Source organism: Aquarana catesbeiana, linkage group LG01 (assembly GCF_042186555.1).
Source record: "Aquarana catesbeiana isolate 2022-GZ linkage group LG01, ASM4218655v1, whole genome shotgun sequence".
In the NCBI taxonomy this organism is placed as follows: Eukaryota; Metazoa; Chordata; class Amphibia; order Anura; family Ranidae; genus Aquarana; species Aquarana catesbeiana.
In genome coordinates this window covers 46,062,830-46,088,016 of record NC_133324.1, presented here as the reverse complement: position 1 = coordinate 46,088,016, position 25,187 = coordinate 46,062,830, and the positions used below count along the sequence as shown (strand labels likewise).

General features: G+C 44.9%; 1 protein-coding gene across 1 annotated transcript in view; it reads left to right on the top strand.

Annotated features, from left to right (window-relative positions):
- The window catches only part of LOC141130885 (protein unc-13 homolog B-like), a gene marked incomplete in the record, with an annotated part of 525,591 nt that overhangs the window by 369,434 nt on the left and 130,970 nt on the right, over positions 1–25,187 (top strand). Inside the window, 3 exon segments of the mRNA XM_073618170.1 lie at positions 796–1,015; positions 12,506–12,733; positions 19,051–19,192. Of these exon segments, the coding sequence (XP_073474271.1) occupies positions 796–1,015; positions 12,506–12,733; positions 19,051–19,192 (590 nt within the window).

The following is a 25,187-nucleotide window of genomic DNA, read 5'->3' as shown; positions in this document are numbered from 1 at the left end:
CGGCAATCTACGATTTTTATTGGGACTGCGACATTATGGCAGACACATCGGACACTTTTGACATATTTTTGGGACCATTGTGATTTATACAGCAATTATTGCTATAAAAATGCATTGATTACTGTCAAAATGTCACTGGCAGGGAAGGGGATTTAACACTAGGGGGCGATCAAGGGGTTAACTGTGTTACCTAGTGTGTGTTCTAACTGAAGGAGGGAAGGGACTGTCTAGGGGAGATAACAGATCGCTGTTCATACTTTGTATGAACAGACTATCTGTCTCTTCTCCCCTCAGAGAACCGGGATCTGTGTGTTTACACGCACAGATCCCGGTTCTTGCTGGGTCAAGAGCGATCGCTTCGGGGGCAGGCGCACATGCGCCCCTAGTGGCCACATGGCGAAGCGACATAGTAAAACTGCGGCAGCTGGTCAGCAAGTGGTTAACGCCTGAAGGCCGAAACGCGTTGGGTTGTTAGAAACGCGTTGGGTTGTTAGAAACGCGTTGGATTGTTAGAAACACGTTGGATTGTTCACTTGCAATAATAAAACAATGTTTTAGCCTTAGACTTCCATGCATGGATTGCAACATGGAGGTTTGTAGAGGATGAGTGCTGTGTTCTTGAGGCTGTCCAGGCATTACACAGGAGGTAGTAGCTCGGTTGCACCTGTTCCTGAAAATCCTACAGTGCTTTTGAGGATTATATCTAGACAAGGAGCCACTGTCTCCCCCCAGTTCTATGTTATGTGATATATTATTATAACATCCCCCCCAATGTTTTTTTTTTATGTTTTTCAGAAATCACATGTGTACAAGAAAACCCTCCAAGCCTTAATCTACCCCATTTCCTGCACAACGCCTCACAACTTTGAGGTCTGGACGGCCACCACCCCCACCTATTGCTACGAGTGCGAGGGTCTCCTGTGGGGGATCGCCCGGCAGGGGATGCGCTGCTCCGAGTGCGGGGTCAAATGTCACGAGAAGTGCCAAGACCTGCTGAACGCCGATTGCCTGCAGAGTAAGTTCTCCTGGAGATGAGTTCCCGTAATCTTTCTATATATTTTGTTCCCACCGTGAAGAATATGGACAACGAGAGGGCGTGAAAATAAAATCTGAGAGCTTTATATAGAGAAGTTTAGTCATTCCTGTCTTTCAGAGAGATAATTAGGCCCACGGGGGGTTCGTGCATTGATACGGGTGTCAACCTGGTGACAACAGAACGCCTGCCGTGCCCCCAAGGTCTTAGGGGTTGTCACACTGAAGGTGGTTGAACGTTCTCCTGGTTGCTGTCCCGCTTGCACACAATGCCATAGACACATCTGCTTTGACACATACTCCCGGCTGTGCTTGTTTGTCAAATTGTGCTCTACGGAGGTGTTCAACCATCCAATCATCATCACCTGGAAGGATTGCCGGCTCCTTGTCTCTTTCTGGCGCTATCTGCCACCTGCCAAGCCCAGCCGCTGGTTATGTGTGTGAGCGCAGAGTATAATTTTCTTTCCGCTCTGCATCCCCCCGCATATCGATAATCACAGCTCTCCTCTCCTTCTCAGGTTTACTATAACACCCGCGGGCGGGATCACGCCGTCCGCCAAACTCTGTTTATTTACAGTGAGCGACGGAGCTATGGAAGATAACGGAGCTCCCAGCCTTGGATACATAGACACTATATTGCCAAAAGTATTGGGACACCTGCCTTTTACAAGAACATGAACTACGGACTGAGAATGGCATCCCAGTCTTAGTCTGTAGGGTTCAATACTGAGTTCCGTCCACAAGGTTTAGGAGTGTGTCTATGGGAATGTTTGACCATCTTCCAGAAGAGCATTTGTGAGGTCAGGCACTGAGGTTGGAAGAGAAGGCCTGGCTCACAGTCTGCACTCTACTTCATCCCAAAGGTGTTCTATCGGGTTGAGCTCAGGACTCTGTGCAGGCCAGTGATGTTCCTCCACCCCAAACTCGCTCATCCATGTCTTTATGGACCTTGCTTTGTGCTCTGGTGCGCAGTCATGTTGGAACAAGAAGAGGTCATCCCCAAACTGTTCCTACAAAGTTAGGAGCATGAAATTGTCCAAAATATCTTGGTGTGCTGATGTCTTAAGAGTTCCCTTCACTGGAACTAAGGGGCCAAGCCCAACCCCTGAAAAACAACCCCACACCATAATTCCCCTCCACCAAATGAGCGCGTTTGTGAGGTCAGGCACTGATGGTGGAGAAGGCCTGGCTCGTAGTCTCTGCTCTAATTCAGTGGTCATCAACCTTGTCCTCAGGGCCCACTAACAGGCCAAGTTTTATGTATTACCTTGGGGAGATGCAGACTAGAATACTGCAGTTACTGAGCAGCGAATAATATCACCTGTGATGTATTTCAGTTATCTTTCAAACCTGGCCTGTTAGTGGGTCCTGAGGACAGGAGTTGATGAGTTCCTCCACCCCAAACTCGCTCATCCATGTCTTTATGGACCTTCATTTGGTGGAGGGGGGGGTATGGGGCTGTTTCTCAGAGGTTTGGCTTTGCCCCTTAGTTCCAGTAAAGGGAACTCTTAAGGTGTCAGCATACCAAGACATTTTGGACAATTTCATGCTCCCAACTTTGTGGGAACCGTTTGGGGATGGCCCCTTCCTGTTCCAATATGGCTGCGCACCAGTGCACAAAGCAAGGTCCATAAAGACATGGATGAGCGAGTTTGGGGTGGAGGAACGTGACTGGCCTGCACAGAGTCCTGAGCTCAACCCGATAGAACACCTTTGGGATGAATTAGAGTGGAGACTGCGAGCCAGGCTTTCTCATCCAACATCGGTGCCTGACCTCACAAATGCTCTTCTGGAAGAATGGTCAAACATTCCCAAAGACACACTCCTAAACCTTGTGGACAGCCTTCCCAGAAGAGTTGAAGCTGTTATAGCTGCAAAGGGTGGGCCAACTCAATATTGAACCCTACGGACTAAGACTGGGATGCCATTAAAGTTCATGTGCATGTAAAGGCGGGCGTCCCAATACTTTTGACAATATAGTGTATATACTAATGTATACACTGATGGCATGCATGCCTTGGAGGTAGCCCCCATCCTCATAATTCAGATCAGTACATCTCTGCAGTACATGCACCTTTCCCCTTGTTTTGTCTCTTTAACCCATGATCGCCGGCTTTCGCTGGCCCTTTAAAGTGATTGTAAACCTCAGATATGAAATATGAACAAAGTATATCCCCCTATACTGTGTACTTGTCACAAAAGCACTACATGTCATTTCTGTCTGCTGCTTCATTCCTCTGCTATCGCTTTTGAAAAATTTTCCTGACCCCAAGAGATTAAAAAAGTGACGAGGAGAGAGCTCCAGCACACAGCCTGTTAATGACATCCTCAGCTCTGTTCCTGTGTGCTGAGAAAAGGGAGGTGGGGTGTTCTTTCCCTCCACTCCATTCAGCTCTCCACCCCCTGTCTTCTGAAGCTCAGAAGTGCTGTATAAATTCTGGACTTTAAACAGATGTAGAGAAGAGGAAAAAAAAACAGATAAACAGGCACAACTTATGTAGGAGGATTTGTTTCATCTCTGTGTATCAGGCCGGTCACCTCACTGGGTATATGGAAGGGTTTACAACCACTTTAAAGCTGAACTCCAGAAATTCAGCCACTTTGTACCCTGGCATGCTGGTTTACTATTGGACAAAGTGGATGTAAACCCTCACATATACCCAGTGAAGTGACTGCCCTCAGATGATACACAGAGGTGAAACAAATCTCCCTACAGAAGTTGTACCTGTTTATCTGCAACCATCTTCCCCCAACATCCACAGTTCACAATATACACAGGATCTCTCAGCTCTGAAAAGCAGGGGACGGGGAGCTGAAGTTACATCAGTGAAGAGAGCTCTGAGAGCTGATTGGAGGGAAGGGACACCCCCCCCCCCCCTTCACACAGCACACAGGAATAGAGCTCATGCTGTCATTCAGCTGGAGGTCCCTCCCCTGTCACCATGTTTTTATTGGTGTCAGAAAAACGTATCAAAAGTGACTCATGCTGATAGCAGGGGAAGGAAGCAGCACACAGAAATGACACTTGGTGCTCGTGACTGAGACAAGTACACACTATAGAGGAAACTGCTTTGTATATATGTGCACTTACAAAAAAATTGTTTGTTTTCGTTTCATTCGTTTTTTTTGCTTTATTCGGATTTGGGGAATTAGAAAATTTGGAATTCAGAAATCCCAAATTTGCGAATTTTCAAATTTTCGAATTTGCGAATTTAGAATTTGCGAATTTACGTTATTTCAGATAATTCGTAACATCAGATAAATTCGTACTCGTTACATTTACTAACAGCCAAATTTGAAAGGAAATTACAATACCTATAATTTTATAGTTATTATTTCAGATTTTCGGATTTTCATTCTTTTGAATTTTCAGATTTTCATTCTTATTTTCAGATTTTCAAATTTCCAAATTTTAGAATTTTCAAATGTCCGAAATTCCAAATTTCCAAATTTCGAATTTCCAAATTTCTAATTTCGACTTTTTTTTTTCCAAATTTGAAAATTCGGAAATTTTCGGAATTAACGAATTTGTCAAAATTTGTTAAAAAATGAATTCAGAACTAAACGAATTGCACATGTCTAATGCTTTGTTCAGATTTTATGTTTGAGGCTTACAATCACTTTAAGTTCAACAAGGTGCATGCAATCTCTAGGACTTACAGTATCCCTTTTAACCACTTGACGACCGCCTCACGCCAATTTACGTCGGCAAGGTGGCACGGACAGGCAAAATCACGTATATATACGTGATTTGCCTTCCGCGGGAGGGGGGTCCGATCGGACCCCCCCCCCCCCCCCCCGGTGCCCGAGGCGGTCGTCTTTTGTCCCACGGCGATCGGAGATGAGGGGGAGGCCATCCGTTCGTGGCCCCCCCCCCCCCGTCGCGATCCCTGCCGGCCAATCACATCATTCCTTTGCTGCTGTATGCTAAACAGCAGCAAAGGAAATGATGTCATCTCTCCTCGGCTCGGTAATTTCCGTTCCGGCCCGAGGAGAGAAGACAGGTATGTGAGTGCACAACACTACACACACACAGTAGAACATGCCAGGCACACAAAACACCCCGATCCCCCCCCCGATCGCCCCCCGATCCCCCCCCAATCACCCCCCCCCCCCCCGTCACAAACTGACACCAGCAGTTTTTTTTTTTTTTTTTCTGATTACTGTATTGGTGTCAGTTTGTGACAGTTACAGTGTTGGGACAGTTAGTATTACCCCCCTGTAGGTCTAGGATACCCCCCTAACCCCCACTAATAAAGTTTTAACCCCTTGATCACCCCCTGTCACCAGTGTTGCTAAGCGATCATTTTTCTGATCGCTGTATTAGTGTCGCTGGTGACGCTAGTTAGGGACCTAAATATTAAGGTTCGCCGTCAGCGTTTTATAGCGACAGGGACCCCCATATACTACCGAATAAATGTTTTAACCCCTTGATTGCCCCCTAGTTAACCCTTTCACCACTGATCACCGTATAACCGTTACGGGTGACGCTGGTTAGTTCGTTTATTTTTTATAGTGTCAGGGCACCCGCCGTTTATTACCGAATAAAGGTTTAGCCCCCTGATCGCCCGGCGGTGATATGCGTCGCCCCAGGCAGCGTCAGATTAGCGCGAGTACCGCTAACACCCACGCACGCAGCATACGCCTCCCTTAGTGGTATAGTATCTGTACGGATCAATATCTGATCCAATCAGATCTATACTAGCGTCCCCAGCAGTTTAGGGTTCCCAAAAACGCAGTGTTAGCGGGATCAGCCCAGATACCTGCTAGCACCTGCGTTTTGCCCCTCCGCCCGGCCCAGCCCAGCCCACCCAAGTGCAGTATCGATCGATCACTGTCACTTACAAAACACTAAATGCATAACTGCAGCGTTCGCAGAGTCAGGCCTGATCCCTGCGATCGCTAACAGTTTTTTTGGTAGTATTTTGGTGAACTGGCAAGCACCAGCCCCAAGCAGCGTCAGATTAGTGCCAGTACCGCTAACACCCACGCACCTCCCTTAGTGGTATAGTATCTGAACGGATCAATATCTGATCCGATCAGATCTATACTAGCGTCCCCAGCAATTTAGGGTTCCCAAAAACGCAGTGTTAGCGGGATCAGCCCAGATACCTGCTAGCACCTGCGTTTTGCCCCTCCGCCCGGCCCAGCCCAGCCCACCCAAGTGCAGTATCGATCGATCACTGACACTTACAAAACACTAAATGCATAACTGCAGCGTTCGCAGAGTCAGGCCTGATCCCTGCGATCGCTAACAGTTTTTTGGTAGCTTTTTATTGAACTGGCAAGCGCCAGCGGCCTAGTACACCCCGGTCGTAGTCAAACCAGCACTGCAGTAACACTTGGTAACGTGGCGAGTACCATAAGTGCAGTTCAAGCTGGTGAGGTGACAAGCACAAGTAGTGTCCCGCTGCCACCAAAAAGACAAACACAGGCCCGTCGTGCCCATAGTGCCCTTCCTGCTGCATTCGCCAATCCTAATTGGGAACCCACCACTTCTGCAGCGCCCGTACTTCCCCCATTCACATCCCCAACCAAATGCAGTCGGCTGCATGAGAGGCATTTTTATGTGCTCCCGAGTACCCCTACCCAACGAACCCCCCCAAAAAGATGTTGTGTCTGCAGCAAACGCGGATATAGACGTGACACCCACTATTATTGTCCCTCCTGTCCTGACAATCCTGGTCTTTGCATTGGTGAATGTTTTGAACACTACCATTCACTAGTTGAGTATTAGCGTAGGGTACAGCATTGCACAGACTAGGCACACTTTCACAGGGTCTCCCAAGATGCCATCGCATTTTGAGAGACCCGAACCTGGAACCGGTTACAGTTATAAAAGTTAGTTACAAAAAAAGTGTAAAAAAAAAAAAATATATATATATAAAATAAAAAAAAATAGTTGTCGTTTTATTGTTCTCTCTCTCTATTCTCTCTCTATTGTTCTGCTCTTTTTTACTGTATTCTATTCTGCAATGTTTTATTGTTATTATGTTTTATCATGTTTGCTTTTCAGGTATGCAATTTTTTATACTTTACCGTTTACTGTGCTTTATTGTTAACCATTTTATTGTCTTCAGGTATGCCATTCACGACTTTGAATGGTTATACCAGAATGATGCCTGCAGGTTTAGGTATCATCTTGGTATCATTCTTTTCAGCCAGCGGTCGGCTTTCATGTAAAAGCAATCCTAGCAGCTAATTAGCCTCTAGACTGCTTTTACAAGCCGTGGGAGGGAATGCCCCCCCCCCCCACCGTCTTCCGTGTTTTTCTCTGGCTCTCCTGTCTCAACGGGGAACCTGAGAATGCAGCCGGTGATTCAGCCAGCTGACCATAGAGCTGATCAGAGACCAGAGTGGCTCCAAACATCTCTATGGCCTAAGAAACCGGAAGCTACGAGCATTTTATGACTTCGATTTCGCCAGATGTAAATAGCGCCATTGGGAAATTGGGGAAGCATTTTATCACACCGATCTTGGTGTCATCAGATGCTTTGAGGGCAGAGGAGAGATCTAGGGTCTAATAGACCCCAATTTTTTCAAAAAAGAGTACCTGTCACTACCTATTGCTATCATAGGGGATATTTACATTCCCTGAGATAACAATAAAAATGATTAAAAAAAAAAAAATGAAAGGAACAGTTTAAAAATAAGATAAAAAAGCAAAAAAATAATAAAGAAAAAAAAAAGCACCCCTGTCGCCCCCTGCTCTCGCGCTAAGGCGAACGCAAGCGGCGGTCTGTCGTCAAACGTAAACAGCAATTGCACCATGCATGTGAGGTATCGCCGCGAAGGTCAGATCGAGGGCAGTAATTTTTGCAGTAGACCTCCTCTGTAAATCTAAAGTGGTAACCTGTAAAGGCTTTTAAAGGCTTTTAAAAATGTATTTATTTTGTTGCCACTGCACGTTTGTGCGCAATTTTAAAGCATGTCATGTTTGGTATCCATGTACTCGGCCTAAGATCATCTTTTTTATTTCATCAAACATTTGGGCAATATAGTGTGTTTTAGTGCATTAAAATTTAACAAAGTGTGTTTTTTCCCCAAAAAATGCGTTTGAAAAATCGCTGCGCAAATACTGTGTGAAAAAAAAAATGAAACACCCACCATTTTAATCTGTAGGGCATTTGCTTTAAAAAAATATATAATGTTTGGGGGTTCAAAGTAATTTTTTTGCAAAAAAAAATAACTTTTTCATGTAAACGAAAAGTGTCAGAAAGGGCTTTGTCTTCAAGTGGTTAGAAGAGTGGGTAATGTGTGACATAAGCTTCTAAATGTTGTGCATAAAATGCCAGGACAGTTCAAAACCCCCCCAAATGACCCCATTTTGGAAAGTAGACACCCCAAGCTATTTGCTGAGAGTCATGTCGAGTCCATGGAATATTTTATATTGCGACACAAGTTGCGGGAAAGAGACAAATTTTTTTTTTTTTTTTTTTTGCACAAAGTTGTCACTAAATGATATATTGCTCAAACATGCCATGGGAATATGTGAAATTACACCCCAAAATACATTCTGCTGCTTCTCCTGAGTACGGGGATACCACATGTGTGAGACTTTTTGGGAGCCTAGCCGCGTACGGGACCCCGAAAACCAATCACCGCCTTCAGGCTTTCTAAGGGCGTGAATTTTTGATTTCACTCTTCACTGCCTATCACAGTTTCGGAGGCCATGGAATGCCCAGGTGGCACAAAACCCCCCCAAATGACCCCATTTTGGAAAGTAGACACCCCAAGCTATTTGCTGAGAGGTATAGTGAGTATTTTGCAGACCTCACTTTTTGTCACAAAGTTTTGAAAATTGAAAAAAGAAAAAAAAAAAAGTTTTTTCTTGTCTTTCTTCATTTTCAAAAACAAATGAGAGCTGCAAAATACTCACCATGCCTCTCAGCAAATAGCTTGGGGTGTCTACTTTCCAAAATGGGGTCATTTGGGGGGGGTTTTGTGCCACCTGGGCATTCCATGGCCTCCGAAACTGTGATAGGCGGTAAAGAGTGAAATCAAAAATTTACACCCTTAGAAATCCTGAAGGCGGTGATTGGTTTTCGGGGCCCCGTACGCGGCTAAGCTCCCAAAAAGTCCCACACATGTGGTATCCTCGTACTCAGGAGAAGCAGCTAAATGTGTTTTGGGGTGCAATTCCACATAGGCCCATGGCCTGTGTGAGCAATATATCATTTAGTGACAACTTTTTGTAAATATTTTTTTTTTTTTTTGTCATTATTCAATCACTTGGGACAAAAAAAATAAATATTCAATGGGTTCAACATGCCTCTCAGCAATTTCCTTGGGGTGTCTACTTTCCAAAATGGGGTCATTTGTGGGGGTTTTGTACTGCCCTGCCATTTTAGCACCTCAAGAAATGACATAGGCAGTCATAAACTAAAAGCTGTGTAAATTACAGAAAATGTACCCTAGTTTGTAGATGCTATAACTTTTGCGCAAACCAATAAATATATGCTTATTGACATTTTTTTTACCAAAGACATGTGGCCGAATACATTTTGGCCTAAATGTATGACTAAAATTTAGTTTATTGGATTTTTTTTATAACAAAAAGTAGAAAATATCATTTTTTTCAAAATTTTCGGTCTTTTTCCGTTTATAGCGCAAAAAATAAAAACTGCAGAGGTGATCAAATACCATCAAAAGAAAGCTCTATTTGTGGGAAGAAAAGGACGCAAATTTCGTTTGGGTACAGCATTGCATGACCGCGCAATTAGCAGTTAAAGCAACGCAGTGCCAAATTGGAAAAAGACCTCTGGTCCTTAGGCAGCATAATGGTCCGGGGCTCAAGTGGTTAATATACATTTTTACTGAGCACCGGGAGTATAGCTATTGCTATACTTCCAGTGCTGGACTTTTTGGTCTTAGCTCCAGGAGCTGCAGAGTCATATGCAGCCATTTTGCCTGCAACCCCCTCCTCCCCACACCCCCCGTCCAGTTACAGAGCACTTTGTATTATGTGAACCCATTCACAAAATACAATGCCTTGTTTGAATGGACAGTGGAGGAGAGGGGCTGTTGTATGAGAAAGCAGCATTGTTCACGTCAGAGCTTCGGGGGTATAGTGCTAGCTGTACTCCCTGTGCTCCGTAAATCTGTCAATTGTAATAAAAAGAGAGAAGTCCATGAGGGGGCATGTACTTAACCCATAGTAAGCCTGAGTTCAGCGTGAAGTTAACAATTGAAGTTGGTCAGGCACTCAGCACAAAAACGTCAGTCTCCATCTACGAATATCTGCAGTGTGTAGGTATTAAGGCCTTCCTTCCCTACTGCTGCACATTCAGTATCTCACAAAAGTGAGTACACCCCCCACATTTCTGTAAATATTTTATTCTATCTTTTCATGTGACAACACTGAAGAAATGACACTTTGCTACAATGTAATGTAGTGAGTGTACAGCTTGTATAACAGTGTAAATTTGCTGTCCCCTCAAAATAACTCAACACACAGCCATTAATGTCTAAACTGCTGGCAACAAAAGTGAGTACACCCCTAAGTGAAAATGTCCAAATTAGGCCATTTTCCCTCCTCTGTGTCATGTGACTTGTTAGTGTTACAAGGTCTCAGGTGTGAATGGGGAGCAGGTGTGGTAAATTTGGTGTTATCGCTCTCACTCTCTCATACTGGTCACTGGAAGTTCAACATGGCACCTCATGGCAAAGAACTCTCTGAGGATCTGAAAAAAAAGAATTGTTGCTCTACATAAAGATGGTCTAGGCTATAAGAAGATTGCCAAGACCCTGAAACTGAGCTACAGCACAGTGGCCAAGACCATACAGCAGTATAACAGGACAGGTTCCACTCAGAACAGGCCTCACCATGGTAGACCAAAGAAGTTGAGTGCACGTGCTCAGCGTCATATCCACAGGTTGTCTTTGGGAAATAGACATATGAGTGCTACCAGCATTGCTGCAGAGGTTGAAGGGGTGGGGGATCAGCCTGTCAGTGCTCAGACCATACGCCGCACACTGCATCAAATTGATCTGCATGGCTGTCGTCCCAGAAGGAAGCCTCTTCTAAAGATGATGCACAAGAAAGCCTGCAAACAGTTTGTTGAAGACAAGCAGACTAAGGACATGGATTACTGGAACCATCTCCTGTGGTCTGATGAGACCAAGATAAACTTATTTGGTCCAGATGGTGTCAGGCGTGTGTGGCGGCAACCAGGTGAGGAGTACAAAGACAAGTGTGTCTTACCTACAGTCAAGCATGGTGGTGGGAGTGTCATGTTCTGGGGCTGCATGAGTGCTGCCGGCACTGGGGAGCTACAGTTCATTGAGGGAACCATGAATGCCAACATGTACTGTGACATACTGAAGCAGAGCATGATCACCTCCCTTCAGAAACTGGGCCGCAGGACAGTATTCCAACATAACGACCACTGCCCTGCTAAAGAAGCTGAAGGTAAAGGTGATGGACTGGCCAAGCATGTCTCCAGACCTGAACCCTATTGAGCATCTGTGGGGCATCCTCAAACAGAAGGTGGAGGAGCGAAAGGTCTTTAACATCCACCAGCTCTGTGATGTCGTCATGGAGGAGTGGAAGAGGACTCCAGTGGCAACCTGTGAAGCTCTGGTGAACTCCATGCCCAAGAGGGTTAAGGCAGTGCTGGAAAATAATGCTGGCCACACAAAATATTGACACTTTGGGCCCAATTTGGACATTTTCACTTAGGGGTGTACTCACTTTTGTTGCCAGGGGTTTAGACATTAGATGGAGACTGACGTTTTTGTACTGAGTGCGTGACCAACTTCAATTGTTAACTTCATGTTGAATTCTAGCAATTCTGCCACTTGCTAAAATGTGTTGCCTTACTATGGGTTAAGTCCAATCATGGGTTAGGTACCACATGCCCCCTCATGGACTTCTCTCTTTTTATTACAACTGACAGATTTACTGAGCACAGGGGGTACAGCTCAGTTCAGTGTTGTCACATGAAAAGTCGCATGAAAAGATAGAATAAAATATTTACAAAAATGTGAGGGGTGTACTCACTTTTGTGAGATACTGTATATATTAGGTGGTTGGCATGAGGGTAATATTGAACACTTTAAAGATACAGCAACACCAGAAGTCTAACATCACTTAAAGCATCCGAAGACCCCCAATGTATGACTCCACTAAATCCAGCATTGCACAGTATGGCAGAAGAGGAAGGGTGCTCACCAGTAAATCAAACAGCACTGTATGTAATGGTTAGATGAGGTCTTGATTACACATAGACCTCGACTCCTGCTACAGGACCCATTGGGGGAGCCTCAATGGGTCATGTAGCAGGAGTTGAGGCCTATCTTTAATGTGACTTCATCTAGCCATTACACACAGTGAGGCTTGATTTACTGGTGAGTGCCCTTCTCTCTTCTGCCCCAACCTGTAGATTGCTGTGGTTGGGCATTGTTAGAGCCTAACCGTCGGAGGTGACCAGAGCCCAATTGAGATGACCTGTGATTTTTGTCCTGACTGCAGGGGCGGCAGAGAAGAGCTCGAAGCACGGAGCGGAGGACCGCACGCAGAACATCATCATGGCCATGAAGGATCGGATGAAGATCCGGGAGAGGAACAAGCCAGAGATTTTCGATCTGATCCGAGATGTCTTCACCATCACCAAAGTGATCCATGCTCAGCAGATGAAGACCGTGAAACAAAGTGTGCTGGATGGCACGTCGAAGTGGTCAGCCAAGATCACCATCACCGGTGAGTCTATGACATGGCAGATTGTAGCTCCACTAAATCTATTATTATTATGTGGATAAAGGCAAAAAGGGTGAGAACCTCCATCAGGTTTGTATTGGTTTTTGCATGTCTACCTAATGGGGGACATCTGCTCATTTCCTGTGTTGTCACCAGGACAGGAAGTGTGAGGGTAGGTGGTCAGACAGCGGTACAAGATTGGAAGACACTCTCCCCCTCTCCCCCTCTCCCACACTCCATGCAACATTACAGGACTTCACCTAAAAGGGAAAGTTCAGCTTTTCTGCTTGCGCCCCCTCCCCCCCTTATCATCCCCAGATGCAGCCTCTTGGGACACAACACCAGTCCCAGGAGGCTACGTAACCATATAGACAGCTCAGCAGGTCACAGGAGGCTATGGGACCATTCACACAGCTCAGGAGGTAGGAGGATGTGGGACCATTTACACAGCTCAGTACGTCCCAGGAAGCTACAGGACCATTTACACAGCTCAGTAGGTCCCAGAAGGCTACAGGACGATTCACACAGCTCAGTAGGTCCCAGGAGGCTACGGGACTATTCACATAGCCCAGCAAGTCCCAGGAGGCCATGGGGACTATTCACACAGTTCAGTAGGTCTCAGGAGGCTGCGGGACCATTTACTTAGTCAGCTCAGTAGGTCACACCCCCAGCCTTCCCTCCAGTCTTGCACAGTTTTACCGGCTCCTCTCCTGGACTCAAATGGCTTACTCTGATTTCACTGCACACTGTGAGCTTCTCACAGTGTGCATTAGAAGCTGCATCAAATCCGATACAGCCTGCCTCATTTCCTGGCTGGAGGAAGCCCTGCATCATCTAGCCCTTTTCACTCCAAAATGACATGATAAAATAGGGAAAATATCAACATTGAAAGTTTAGATGGTATGTATTTTACTGACTCAACTGAAAGTGATTGCAAAAGATCGTTTTTTTATTTTTTTTAAATAACTAGCATATCATACTTACCTCCACTGTGCAGCTTGTACAGAGTGGCTCCGATCATCGTCCTCTTCTGGGGTCCCCGAGGCGGCTCTTCCCCGCCTTAGACAACCCCCTGAGAGAAGTGCCCTCCCGAGGGGGTTACCTTGCGGGCGCGCTCCCGAGTCCAGCATTTGTGTCTACAGACACGAAAATTCCAGACTCGACCCCCCCCCCCCCCTGGCGCGCACACGTCATTGGATTTGATTGACCGCAGCGGGAGTCAATCTCTCCAATCAAGAGCCGGGACCCCGTGGAGAGAGGAACAGTGCGTCCCCGCCGAGGAGATGAAGAGGCTCTGGTAAGTAAAAGGGGGGGGGGGGGGCATTGACTGCCAGGTGTTTTTTCACCTTAATGCATAGGATGCACTAAGGTGAAAAAACACAAAGGTTTTACAACCCCTTTAATAGGTTGGGGGATTCCCAAAGCCAAATAGAGTATGCAAAGAAAAGAAAACAAGCCAGGCAGGTTTGTAAAGGGGCCTCAATATGGAACTCACAGCAAGCATAGATATAAAGTTTATTAATAGAAAAGAGACACAGTTGTAATAATGTATGGCTAGTTTTTTCTTTTTTAAAGCCCATGGCGTGTGAAACACACCCAAAAACTCCACCCGGTGCCAAAAGAAGTGCACACACATAAAGAGTGACACAAAACGGGCATTACACTGATCTTCTATAGGAAGGACCTTACCCTGATCCCCCGGGGCGTTAGGCTCCAGATGGGGACTGAGGTACTTCACTTGGGTCCATCTGGCCGAAACCAGACGGGACCCCCTTTCTCTGGAAGTTCTGCCAAAATAGACCCAAGTACTCGGTGGGACTCCCCCCGAAGGGAGACCCCATGAGAGAAGGTGAACCAAGCCAAAAGGCCTATGTCCACCCCCATCCCAAGACGTTCAGAGTAGGTCCAAGGACCAAACACCCTACTCATCACACTGTGACAAACGTGAACATCAAACAAACACAGGGATCAAAATAAATAGAGAAGTGGGAGAAGTGAAAGAGTGACCGTTGTGCAATACAATGGCCGGCCCTTGGGCCAGGAATAAAAAAATTTCCCCTGGTCCTAGTTGGCAACAAAAACAGTCAAACCATCACCAACATTAAAAAAAATCATGACGATTAAAAGTGAAAAACACAGCAGCCCCAGGCTCACTAGCGCACACACATAGAGACACTCGGCACACATGCAGGGGAGGGGTGGGTGGTAGACTCAATGTTGAAAGTCTAAAATCAGCCCCCAGTGACAACAGGTGTGGATAAAGCAACAAAAAAAGCTCGGGGATTTGTGTATGTGTAAACACATAAATCCCTGTGCTGTCAGGGAAGAGGAGCCATATCGTTTGTTCCTACTTAGTAGGAACAGCGATATGTCTCCTCTCCTAGTCAGAGTATAGAGGAAGTAATGGTGTCACAGTAGGAAAAAACGGAAATGTCAATCCTGAAAATCAGTGAGTACAACAGAGATATGTCTCCTCTCCTAGTCAATCCCCCCCCAACAGTTAGAACACTCTGAGAGAACACACAGTTAACCCCTTGATCGCCCCTTAGTGTTAACCCCTTCCCTGCCAGTGACATTACAGTAATCAGTGCCCCTTTTACAAACCTGCTTGGCTTGTTTTCTTTTCTTTGCATACTCCTTCCACTCCAGCCTGACTCTCTCTGGCCCGCCCCTTTCATTTAACGGATGTCAGTTCTTTCAATCGCTGGGTCTCAGCATCACCCATGGGCATTATCTAGGGTAGTCTGCATGCAAATCCAGCCTGCCTAGGAACGCCCACTCCTCCAGACCGACAACCCACCCATCAAGGCGTTTTGATATTTTGCTTAACTCCTCCCAAGAGCCGGACTCACTGCTTGCATCTTGAGAGAGGAGTACTGAGGTCGAGGTGATGGTTTTTTAGGACACACATGTACGGTACCGTGCCGACCCCTCCCGCCAGCTGTGTTCTGCCTGCATTGCACAGAGAGGCACAGAGACCCAGTGATGATGTCCACCAATTACATTTATAGAAACGGGTGCATGGGGTCACCTCCGGAAGTGCCCCTGCAAAGCGAGAAGAGGGTTTGGACTATCTCGGTACCTCAAGGACATAGACAAAAGTATATATAGTTTGTATAAAAACAATTTAGTAGTATATAGAATATAAAAACATGGTGGCACAAAACCACAATGACAGAAATACAGTTGATTGTTACAGCTTCACAGGCTGCTTCAGCCCCGGAAGATTTGGCTGCTCAATGACCAGGCCATTTTTTGCGATTCGGCACTGCGTCGCTTTAACCACTTCAAGACCGCCGCACGCCGATGTACGTCCAAACTTTGAGCGGGGATATCGTTGTTATGGCAGCAGCTAGCTGCCATAACCCCGGTATCCCCGTTTTCGTGCGGCGGCCGGCTGTCAGATAAAAGTGGTCCCTGCGGCGGATTCGCCGCGAGATCACTTTTATCGGTGGCGGAGGAGGGCCCCCCCCCTCCCGCCACGATCCGGTGCCCTCCGCCTCTTACCGGAGCCGTCGGTAGCGGCGGAGGAGATAGTGTCCCATCCTGTGGTGTGTCTGGAGACAAGTGAGGCCAAGATGGCGCTCACTCGTCTCCAATACACTGCTGGGCGGAAGCGACGTCAATACGTCACTTCCGTCCACGCCTCTTAAAGCCACATTTTTTCAAATGTCATTTTTCTAAATGACTTTTTTTTTTTTTTTTTATTGCATTTTAGTGTAAATATGAGATCTGAGGACTTTTTGACCCCACATCTCATATTTAAGAGGACCTGTCATGCTTTTTTCTATTACAAGCGATGTTTACATTCCTTGTAATAGAAATAAAAGTGAAACCATTTTTTTTTTAAACAGTGTAAAAATAAATAAAATATTGTAAAATAAACAATAAAAAAAAAAAAAATTTAAAACCCCCCTGTCCCGACGAGCTCGCGCGCAGAAGCGAACGCATACGCGAGTAGCGCCCGCATATGAAAACGGTGGTCAAACCACACATGTGAGGTATCGCCGCGACCGGTAGAGCAAGAGCAATAATTCTAGCCCTAGACCTCCTCTGTACCACAAAATATGCAACCTGTAGAATTTTTTAAACGTCGCCTATGGAGATTTTTGAGGGTAAAAGTTTGACACCATTCCACGAGCGGGCGCAATTTTCAAGCGTGACATGTTGGGTATCAATTTACTTGGCGTAACATTATATTTCACAATATAAAAAAAAATTGGGCTAACTTTACTGTTGTCTTATTTTTTTATTCAAAAAAAGTGAATTTTTTCAAAAAAAAGTGCGCTTTTAAGACCGCTGCGCAAATACGGTGCAAAAAAAAGTATTGCAGTGACCGCCATTTTATTCTCTAGGGTGTTAGAAGAAAAACCATATATAATGTTTGGGGGTTCTAAGTAATTTTCTAGCAGAAAAACCTGTTTTAAACATGTAAACACCTAAAATCCAAAACGAGGCTGGTCCTTAAGTGGTTAACTGACAATTGCGCGGTCGTGCGACATTGCACCCAAACAAAATTGATGTCCTTTTGTTTTCCCATAAATAGAGCTTCCTTTTGGTGGTATTTGATCAGCTCTGCAATTTTTATTTTTTGCGTTATAAACAAAAAGAAAAAAAGTGACAATTTTGAAAAAAACACAATATTTTGTACTGTTTACTATAATATCCCCATTTTTTTTTTTAATTTTTTCTCAGTTTAGGCCGATATGTATTCTTCTACATATTTCTGATAAAAAAAAAATCGCAATAAGCGTATATTGGTTTGCGCAAAAGTTATAGCGTCTACAAAATAGAGGGTAAATTTATAGCATTTTTATTATTATACTTTTTACTAGTAATAGCGGCAATCTTTTTATCGGAACTGCGACATTATATCGGACACTTCTGACACATTTTTGGGACCACTGGCATTTATACAGCGATCAGTGCTATAAAAATGCTGAATACTGTATAAATGTCACTGGCAGTGAAGGGGTTAACACTAGGGGGCGATCAAGAGGTTAACTGTGTTCCCTGACTGTGTGTTCTAACTGTAGGGGGATGGGACTGACCTAGAGGAAATGACAGATCGTGGTTCCTAGCTATTAACAACTCACGATCTGTCACTCCTCACAGAACAGGGATTTGTGTGTTTACACACACACACACGTGCCCCTGTTCTGCCTCTCGTGCCTGCGATCGCTCGTGGCCGGCGGTCATCGTGACCGTCTGGCCACGAGCATCGGCACCCCCACAGTGCAGCTAGCTACGGCGGCTCGCGGGATCGCGCCGGCCTGACGCAGTAAAATGACGGCGGCTGGTCGGCAAGCAGTTAAACAATTGCACAAACAATAGGATGAAAAGTGATCCCCGAGGTTGAAGTGGGGTATACAAGGTAAGATGCGTCTTGGCTAATATCCTTTACTAGTTTCGCAGCGAAAGCTGCTTCTTCAGAAGGAGCCAGTTCTCAGCATCTAATAAAATAAATTGCAATTGTAACTACAAATTCAAACCATCCTTAATATTGTTGATACACATTTCAAGACATAAACATTATTTTCTTTTAATATATATTCAGTTTCAGTTCTGAGAAGGATATGAAAACGCTGCTTACCTAGACAATAGGGAAACTGGGGCAAAGTGGCAGCATCTGTAGAGGCACCTGAAGGCAAATGTCCCCCACGGCGGACACGGGAGGCATCTAGGACCACTAGATATTAAATGTTATATAGTTTAAATGATATGATTCAGCTTTTGATGTCCGTCCATAAGTGTGTGTTGTACAGCCAGATAGATTAAGTATGTAGAATAAAAGAGAGAAAAAAGGGGGGGGGGGGGGATTGACACGGAAGGTGAGGGAAACCAGGATAGAAGAAAAGGAAGATGGGAAAGAAGGGGGGGGGGGTAAAAAGATTGGAAAAATAAGAAAAAAAAAAGAAAGAAAATAGATTGAAAGATATAGTTTTATTATTGTAATATAGGCGGTAAAACTGACTTAAGGTAAAACATTCATAGAGCTGAAGTGGTTAGAAAACGGGTATATTAGATTACCGACCTTTTGGGTCAGCAGATCCAGTGTAACGCCCCGGGACATTTAGTCTTTGAAGTTTAAGCGCAACTAGTGATACAGAAAGGTGAGAGACAAAGTTGCACAGTACAGACTTCAAAAAGTCCATTCCCAGTGACCATGTGAGGTGCTTTCTGAATTCAGGTTTGCAGTGGACTTAACTTAAATTTGAAGTCAAACCACTTTAGAAAAGTTTCAACATCTGCTGGATAGCGTTAGCAGTTCATTGATCTATAAAGTGGTTTGTCTCACACTGACCTCTCCTGTCTTGCAGTTCTCTGTGCTCAGGGTTTGCAGGCCAAGGACAAGACGGGCTCTAGTGATCCCTACGTCACCGTACAAGTGGGGAAGACTAAGAAGAGGACCAAAACCATCTACGGCAACCTCAACCCCGTGTGGGAGGAGAAATTTCACTTGTAAGTACTCCGAAGCAGCCATTCATTTATAAAAAGCAGCTAGAGCAACATGAGGGGTGTGGTCATTTCAACCAATCGGGTCCCAGAAACCCTCCTGTGTGCCTTTCTGAACCTGGTTCCCCTTTTGTTGACTTTAGGGCTAAGCCCCTTCAGCGTTCATCATCCCTGTCCAGCATCAGCATGCTCACTGGCCATTGAACCACTCTCCTTGGACAAGGGGGGTTGGCATGTAGGGACTGGGCAAAGTGAAACCAGTTTCAGAGGGGCGCTCCAATTTTCCCCAGCAAAGGAAAAAATTCCTTCCTGATCCTCCCCGAGAGGCAATTGGATTTTCCCTGGATCAACTTTACCTATAAATGTTAGTACCCAGTTATATTATGTACATTTAGGAAAGAATCCAGGATTTTCTTAAAGCAATCTAGATTACCGACCTTTTGGGTCAGCAGATCCTCTGGATCAACTATGGTTGAAGGATTGTGTATATGGGATTGTATAATATTCATTTGTTTTTGTTTTTTTGTTTAAAGCGGTGTTCCGTCAAAAAAAAAATAAAAGCCAGCACCTACACATACTGCAGCTGCTGCATTTTAATTAATAGGACATTTACCTGTCCTGGAATCCAGCGATGTTGGCACCACAACTGATGTTTCCATCAGCTGTCGGGTGCTGCCGCTTCCATTGCGGGTAAGGGAACCCGGCAGAGTAGACTTACGGCTTCACCCCGGGAACCCTACTGCGCATGCGTGAGGACCCGCTCCTCTCTCTTACTGGCTCGATGACAGGGAGAGGAGGAGGGAGCCCCATGGTGATGTCACGGGCCGTGGCCTGGACTCCCGAAACTGGGAACAGGATACCTGCCAAAGACAGGTATCCTGCCGTCCGAAAGGCGCCAATTGTGGCACCGGAGGGGGAGAGGAGACAAATGAGCAAAAGTTCCACTTTTGGGTGGAACTCTGCTTTAATTGGTTGAACTGGATGGATTTGTGTCTTTTTTTTTTTTTCAACCTGGCTAACTATGTAAAGTGTGATAGCAGGAAGGTATTGAAGTGATTAAGAATATGAGAGTCCCCTGGGGCACTGGGGACGTAACCTTCCCAGGGGACACTTCTGAGGTCAGGGCTGCGTCACAAGTGCCTCGGGGAATCCAGGAAGTGGAAGATAAAAAAAAAAAGTAAGTTTATCAAAATGTATTTGATTTTCAAAATGTCATGGTGTTTATAGATGGCCATGCTTCGATGGATTTTGTGTTTGGGAAGGGGGGGGTAAAGTCCCCCTTAATGCTCCCCTTTAAATACTGACTTTCTGCCCTGGTTGGTTATGTGCAGCAGATGTCATTTCCCTCTTTGATTAGCTGTAATTTCCCTTTGTGCCTCTCTCACATGTGCTATTTGAGGAACGCCATCAGATCTGTAATGAATCATTGTAAATTGTAGAGCGCCGCGAAAATGATCCCAAATTAGACTTTCCAATGCGGCTGAATAGCTTTACACAATAGTATGTCTGTCATACGGGGCGGTGTTTGCACACTCTGTTCAGTTCTGGGATTTGTTCGGATGTGACACTCTGCGGGTCGCTGCTCATTGTCCCCATTAGATGCGCCCTCGATGACTTCAGTCCTCATATCCCCAGTACTGGGGACCTCCTGACGGTTCATTATTATGGACTGTGTAACAAGCTGTCGGCTTCTTTTTATAGTCCTTTTCATCTTTTTTTTTTTTTATTAACCACTTCTCCTTGGGTGGAACGTCATATAACGTCCTGGAGTTTAAGTGGTTAAATCTGAATGATGGGTGCAGCCGCAGACATCATTCAGATATCTTCTTTTTCTAAACCTGATTGTTTTTATAGGCGGCAGCAGGAGAGGTCCTGCTTCAAGGTTTGATGTGTTGTGTGTTCAGAGATGTATTCTGTATTCCTTGGGTGTAACGAGAGGTTATTTGAGTCACTGTTGCCTTTCTATCATCTGGAACCAGTCTGCCCATTCTCCTTTGACATCAACAAGGCATTTTCCTCCAGACAACTGCCGCTCGCTGGATATTTTCTCCTTTTTCTGTAAACCCGAGAGACATGGTTGTGTGTGAAAATCCCAGTAGATCAGCAGTTTTTGAAATGCTCAGACCAGCCCATCTGGCACCAACAACCATGCCACGTTCAAAGTCACTTAAATCCCCTTTCTTCCCCATTCTGATGCTCGGTTTGAACTTCAACAAGTCGTCTTCATCACATCTAGATGCCTAAATGCATTGAGCTGCTGCCATGTGATTGGCTGATTAGCAATTTGTGTTGCCAAGCAATTGAACCAGGCGTGCCTAATAAAGTGGCCGGTGAGTGTGTGTATATAGTGCCATCAGTGTAGTATATATAATACATTGCAGAGTATATAGTGCATTCAGTGTAATATATATAATACATTGCAGAGTATATAGTGCATTCAGTGTAATATATATAATACATTGCAGAGTATATAGTGCAGTCAGTGTAGTATATATAATACAGTGGGGAATATATAGTGCAGTCAGTGTAATATATATATATAATACAGTGGGGAATATTTAGTGCAGTCAGTGTAATATATATAATACAGTGGGGAATATATAGTGCAGTCAGTGTAGTATATATAATACGGTGGAGAATATATAGTGCAGTCAGTGTAATATATATAATACGGTGGGGAATATATAGTGCAGTCAGTGTAATATATATAATATGGTGGGGAATATATAGTGCAGTCAGTGTAATATATATAATACAGTGGGGAATATATAGTGCAGTCAGTGTAGTATATATAATACGGTGGGGAATATATAGTGCAGTCAGTGTAGTGTATATATAATACGGTGGGGAATATATAGTGTAGTCAGTGTATTATATATAATACGGTGGGGAATATATAGTGCAGTCAGTGTAGTGTATATATAATACAGTGGGGAATATATAGTGTAGTCAGTGTATTATATATAATACAGTGGGGAATATATAGTGCAGTCAGTGTAGTATATATAATATGGTGCTGAGTATTTAGTGAAGTGCAGGGTATATAATACAGTGTATTGAATGGGTTCAGGGGAACCCTATGACAGAATTAATAAAAAAAGAACTTGAGGTCCCCCCAAAATACATACCAGGTCCTTTGAGTCTGGTATAGATGTTAAGGGGAACTCCACACCAAAATTAAAAAGAAAAACAGCGTGAGGTCCCCCCCACAATCCATACCAGGCCATTTGTGTCTGGCATCGATTTTAAGGGGAACTTCACGCCAATTTTTTTTTTTTTTTTAAATGGTGTGGGGTCCCCCCCAAAATCCATACCAGACCCTTATCCGAGCATGCCACCTCTAAAGACATCTGGATTCAATATTTGTCATTGGCACTGCCGGGTTTCACTCACTAACATTCTTCCCGCACCGATGGCTTTTGAACTCTCCCAGTGTTTTAGGTTATAAATGAACGACTTTATCATTTTTTTCCCCCACATTGACCTGCAATGCTCAGTCCCGCTACTTCGCCTTTTAGTGTCCTCCATAGCGTTGTCATCAAAGTAGTTTGATAAGTAGGTCACGGTGTCCTGATTGTCCCTGGCCTCCTGCCTTCTCCTGTATTATCACCTCATCATGGGTGAGAATGAGCTTATCCTGCCAGTTCAGAGTCTCGTGTTGGCTGCTGCGATGCGGCTGCATTTTAATGTCAAGCAGAGCGCTGTATATGGACGCGCACAGAGGCATGCTGGGAGAGGCGCTGTGTATCTGACATGTCCCCACCATAACTCCATTAACCTTTCATCACACAGCCGGTCTCCACACAAAGCTCATAGGGAGAGATATTGATCACACTTTTCTGGAGTCTGATGTTCTCCCCAGACGCATCTTAATGATCTTCTGCTGATTAACAAAATGCTCGTCTTTGTCGAGTAATATGGACTTCACTCGTCTAGAATGGAAGTTTACTGAAACGTGATTTTTAGATGTGATTGTTACTCAGACAGGTAAAGGGTCAGTCCAACTTTAATGGCCATTTTGCAAAAAATCCCCCCCCAACATTCCAGCATCCCCAGCATATTACATGTCACTCCTGGACTGGTAAAATTGTTGATCCTTTCCCTCCCCATCCATGTTAGCTTTGTGCTGCCTGTCTGAAAAAAATCTTTGTTGGTGGTAGGGATGCACCAATACCTTTTTTTTTTTTTTTACAACGAATACGAGTACCGATGCTTTTTTTTTTTTTTGTACTTGCCGATACCAATTACCGATACCTACCGCAACTGTTTTGTTTTCAGCTGTCAGCAATGGTACAAAGCATTGAAAAGTTATTTACACATGAAATACATTTTTTTTTGGCGCATTTCAATGTGAAATGTGTAAATATATGTTAATTCATATGTGTAAAAATATTCACTAACAAAGCAAACAAAAAAAGTTTTAATTGGTTATCGTTTATAAAATAGACGTAAAAAGAAACAGGAAAATAATAATTAAATAGAATAGGGAGTTAAAGGGGTTGTAAAGGTTTGTGTTTTTTCACCTTAATGCATCCTATGCATTAAGATGAAAAAACACCTGTCAGTGACCGGCCTTCCAGCCCCCCGTTTTACTTACCTGAACACTCAAACTTGTCCCACGGGGACATGCTCTCTCTCTCTCTGCCCGGAGTTCTCGGCTCTTGATTGGATCCAAGGACCAACGTCCGAAACGCGTAGGCTGTTTTACAGCTTTCTACATGCGTTTAATAAAGAAATACTATTTTGGATGTCATCCTGAGTGCCGACCATCCCATTTCTTTATTCTGGTACGTTGGAGGTGTCAGCATCCTCAATGTCCAAGCACCGGGCGGAGCTTATACGTAGGAAGGCTACAGCGCCTATACATCGGTTTTCATTTCAAGATTCATCTCCCCCCTGTAGCTACAAGTGATCTCACCTCATTGTGGCTACCTGGAGCAGTTGTCCTCTGCCTTAGCTTTGAGTCTTACTGCAACTGGACCCTGCTGGCTTGGCGGTTGACAAATGAGCCTGGAAGTAACCCTTAAGCGCTGGGCTCCTCTTGAATGCTTTCCAGGCTGTTTCAGGTTAAGTTTGCCGCAGAGCGCCTTCCAAGTCCAAAGCTGTTGGCATTGCCTCTGTGCATGCTCTGTCTCTTAAGACTCCCTATTTATGAGTATACCATTTGGGCTGGGCACCAATATCTCCCTCATTTTTGTGCCGGCTTGCTGTAAAAGAGGTTAATGCTGTGGGCCTGAGCATTGATTTCATTCCTCCGGATGGAGTGCCTCATGCCCACACTCTCCTTCCCGCTAGACACTATTAAGGAATCACCTTCCAGCTGCTGCTCCTGGTACAAGAGCAACATAGAACGTGAATCCTTTGGTCACCTGCAGCCGCTCGACCCTCTGGTCTCGAACATTTCTGCCAAATACCAGTTTTTCGTATATGTGATTATTGGAAGCACCCAGATTGGGTTTTTGCTCCTCCAAAATGCTTGTTGGCGCTGCAACTGCTTAGTGAAGAGTTTCACAAAGTTGTTCATCCAGTAGAGGATGTCCCTCCCTTTAAGTACCCAACCAGTTAGAGGCTGGAAGCCCTTTCAGGGACTGTGTTCTCTTTGGCAAGCTTCATGCTGCACCTGTTTCGGACAGTAGTTCCTCTGTGCCAGACTATGGCTGGATGGGTCATATCACTTAAACGAGATCTGACCAGTGCTGACATAGACCCACAGTTCCACCGATCCATGGACCAGATGTATTTAAACTTTAGCTAGGATGGCTTATTAGAACCTCCCGCCTTCCATCTCACATTGGTCTTTTGTCAATTCATCTGTCAGGTCACCTGAGGCCAAGTGACAGATGCACCCCATAGGAGTTTGGAGTGCACCGCTAAGGTAGTGGGCTCTAAGGAATCCTCCATATATAAGATGAGGACCCCCTCAAACTAGTAGTCAGAGGGAGAAGAGCTGTGATATTGGTGGTCCGTGGGAAGAATGCACCTTACATTGGAGGTCGTTGGG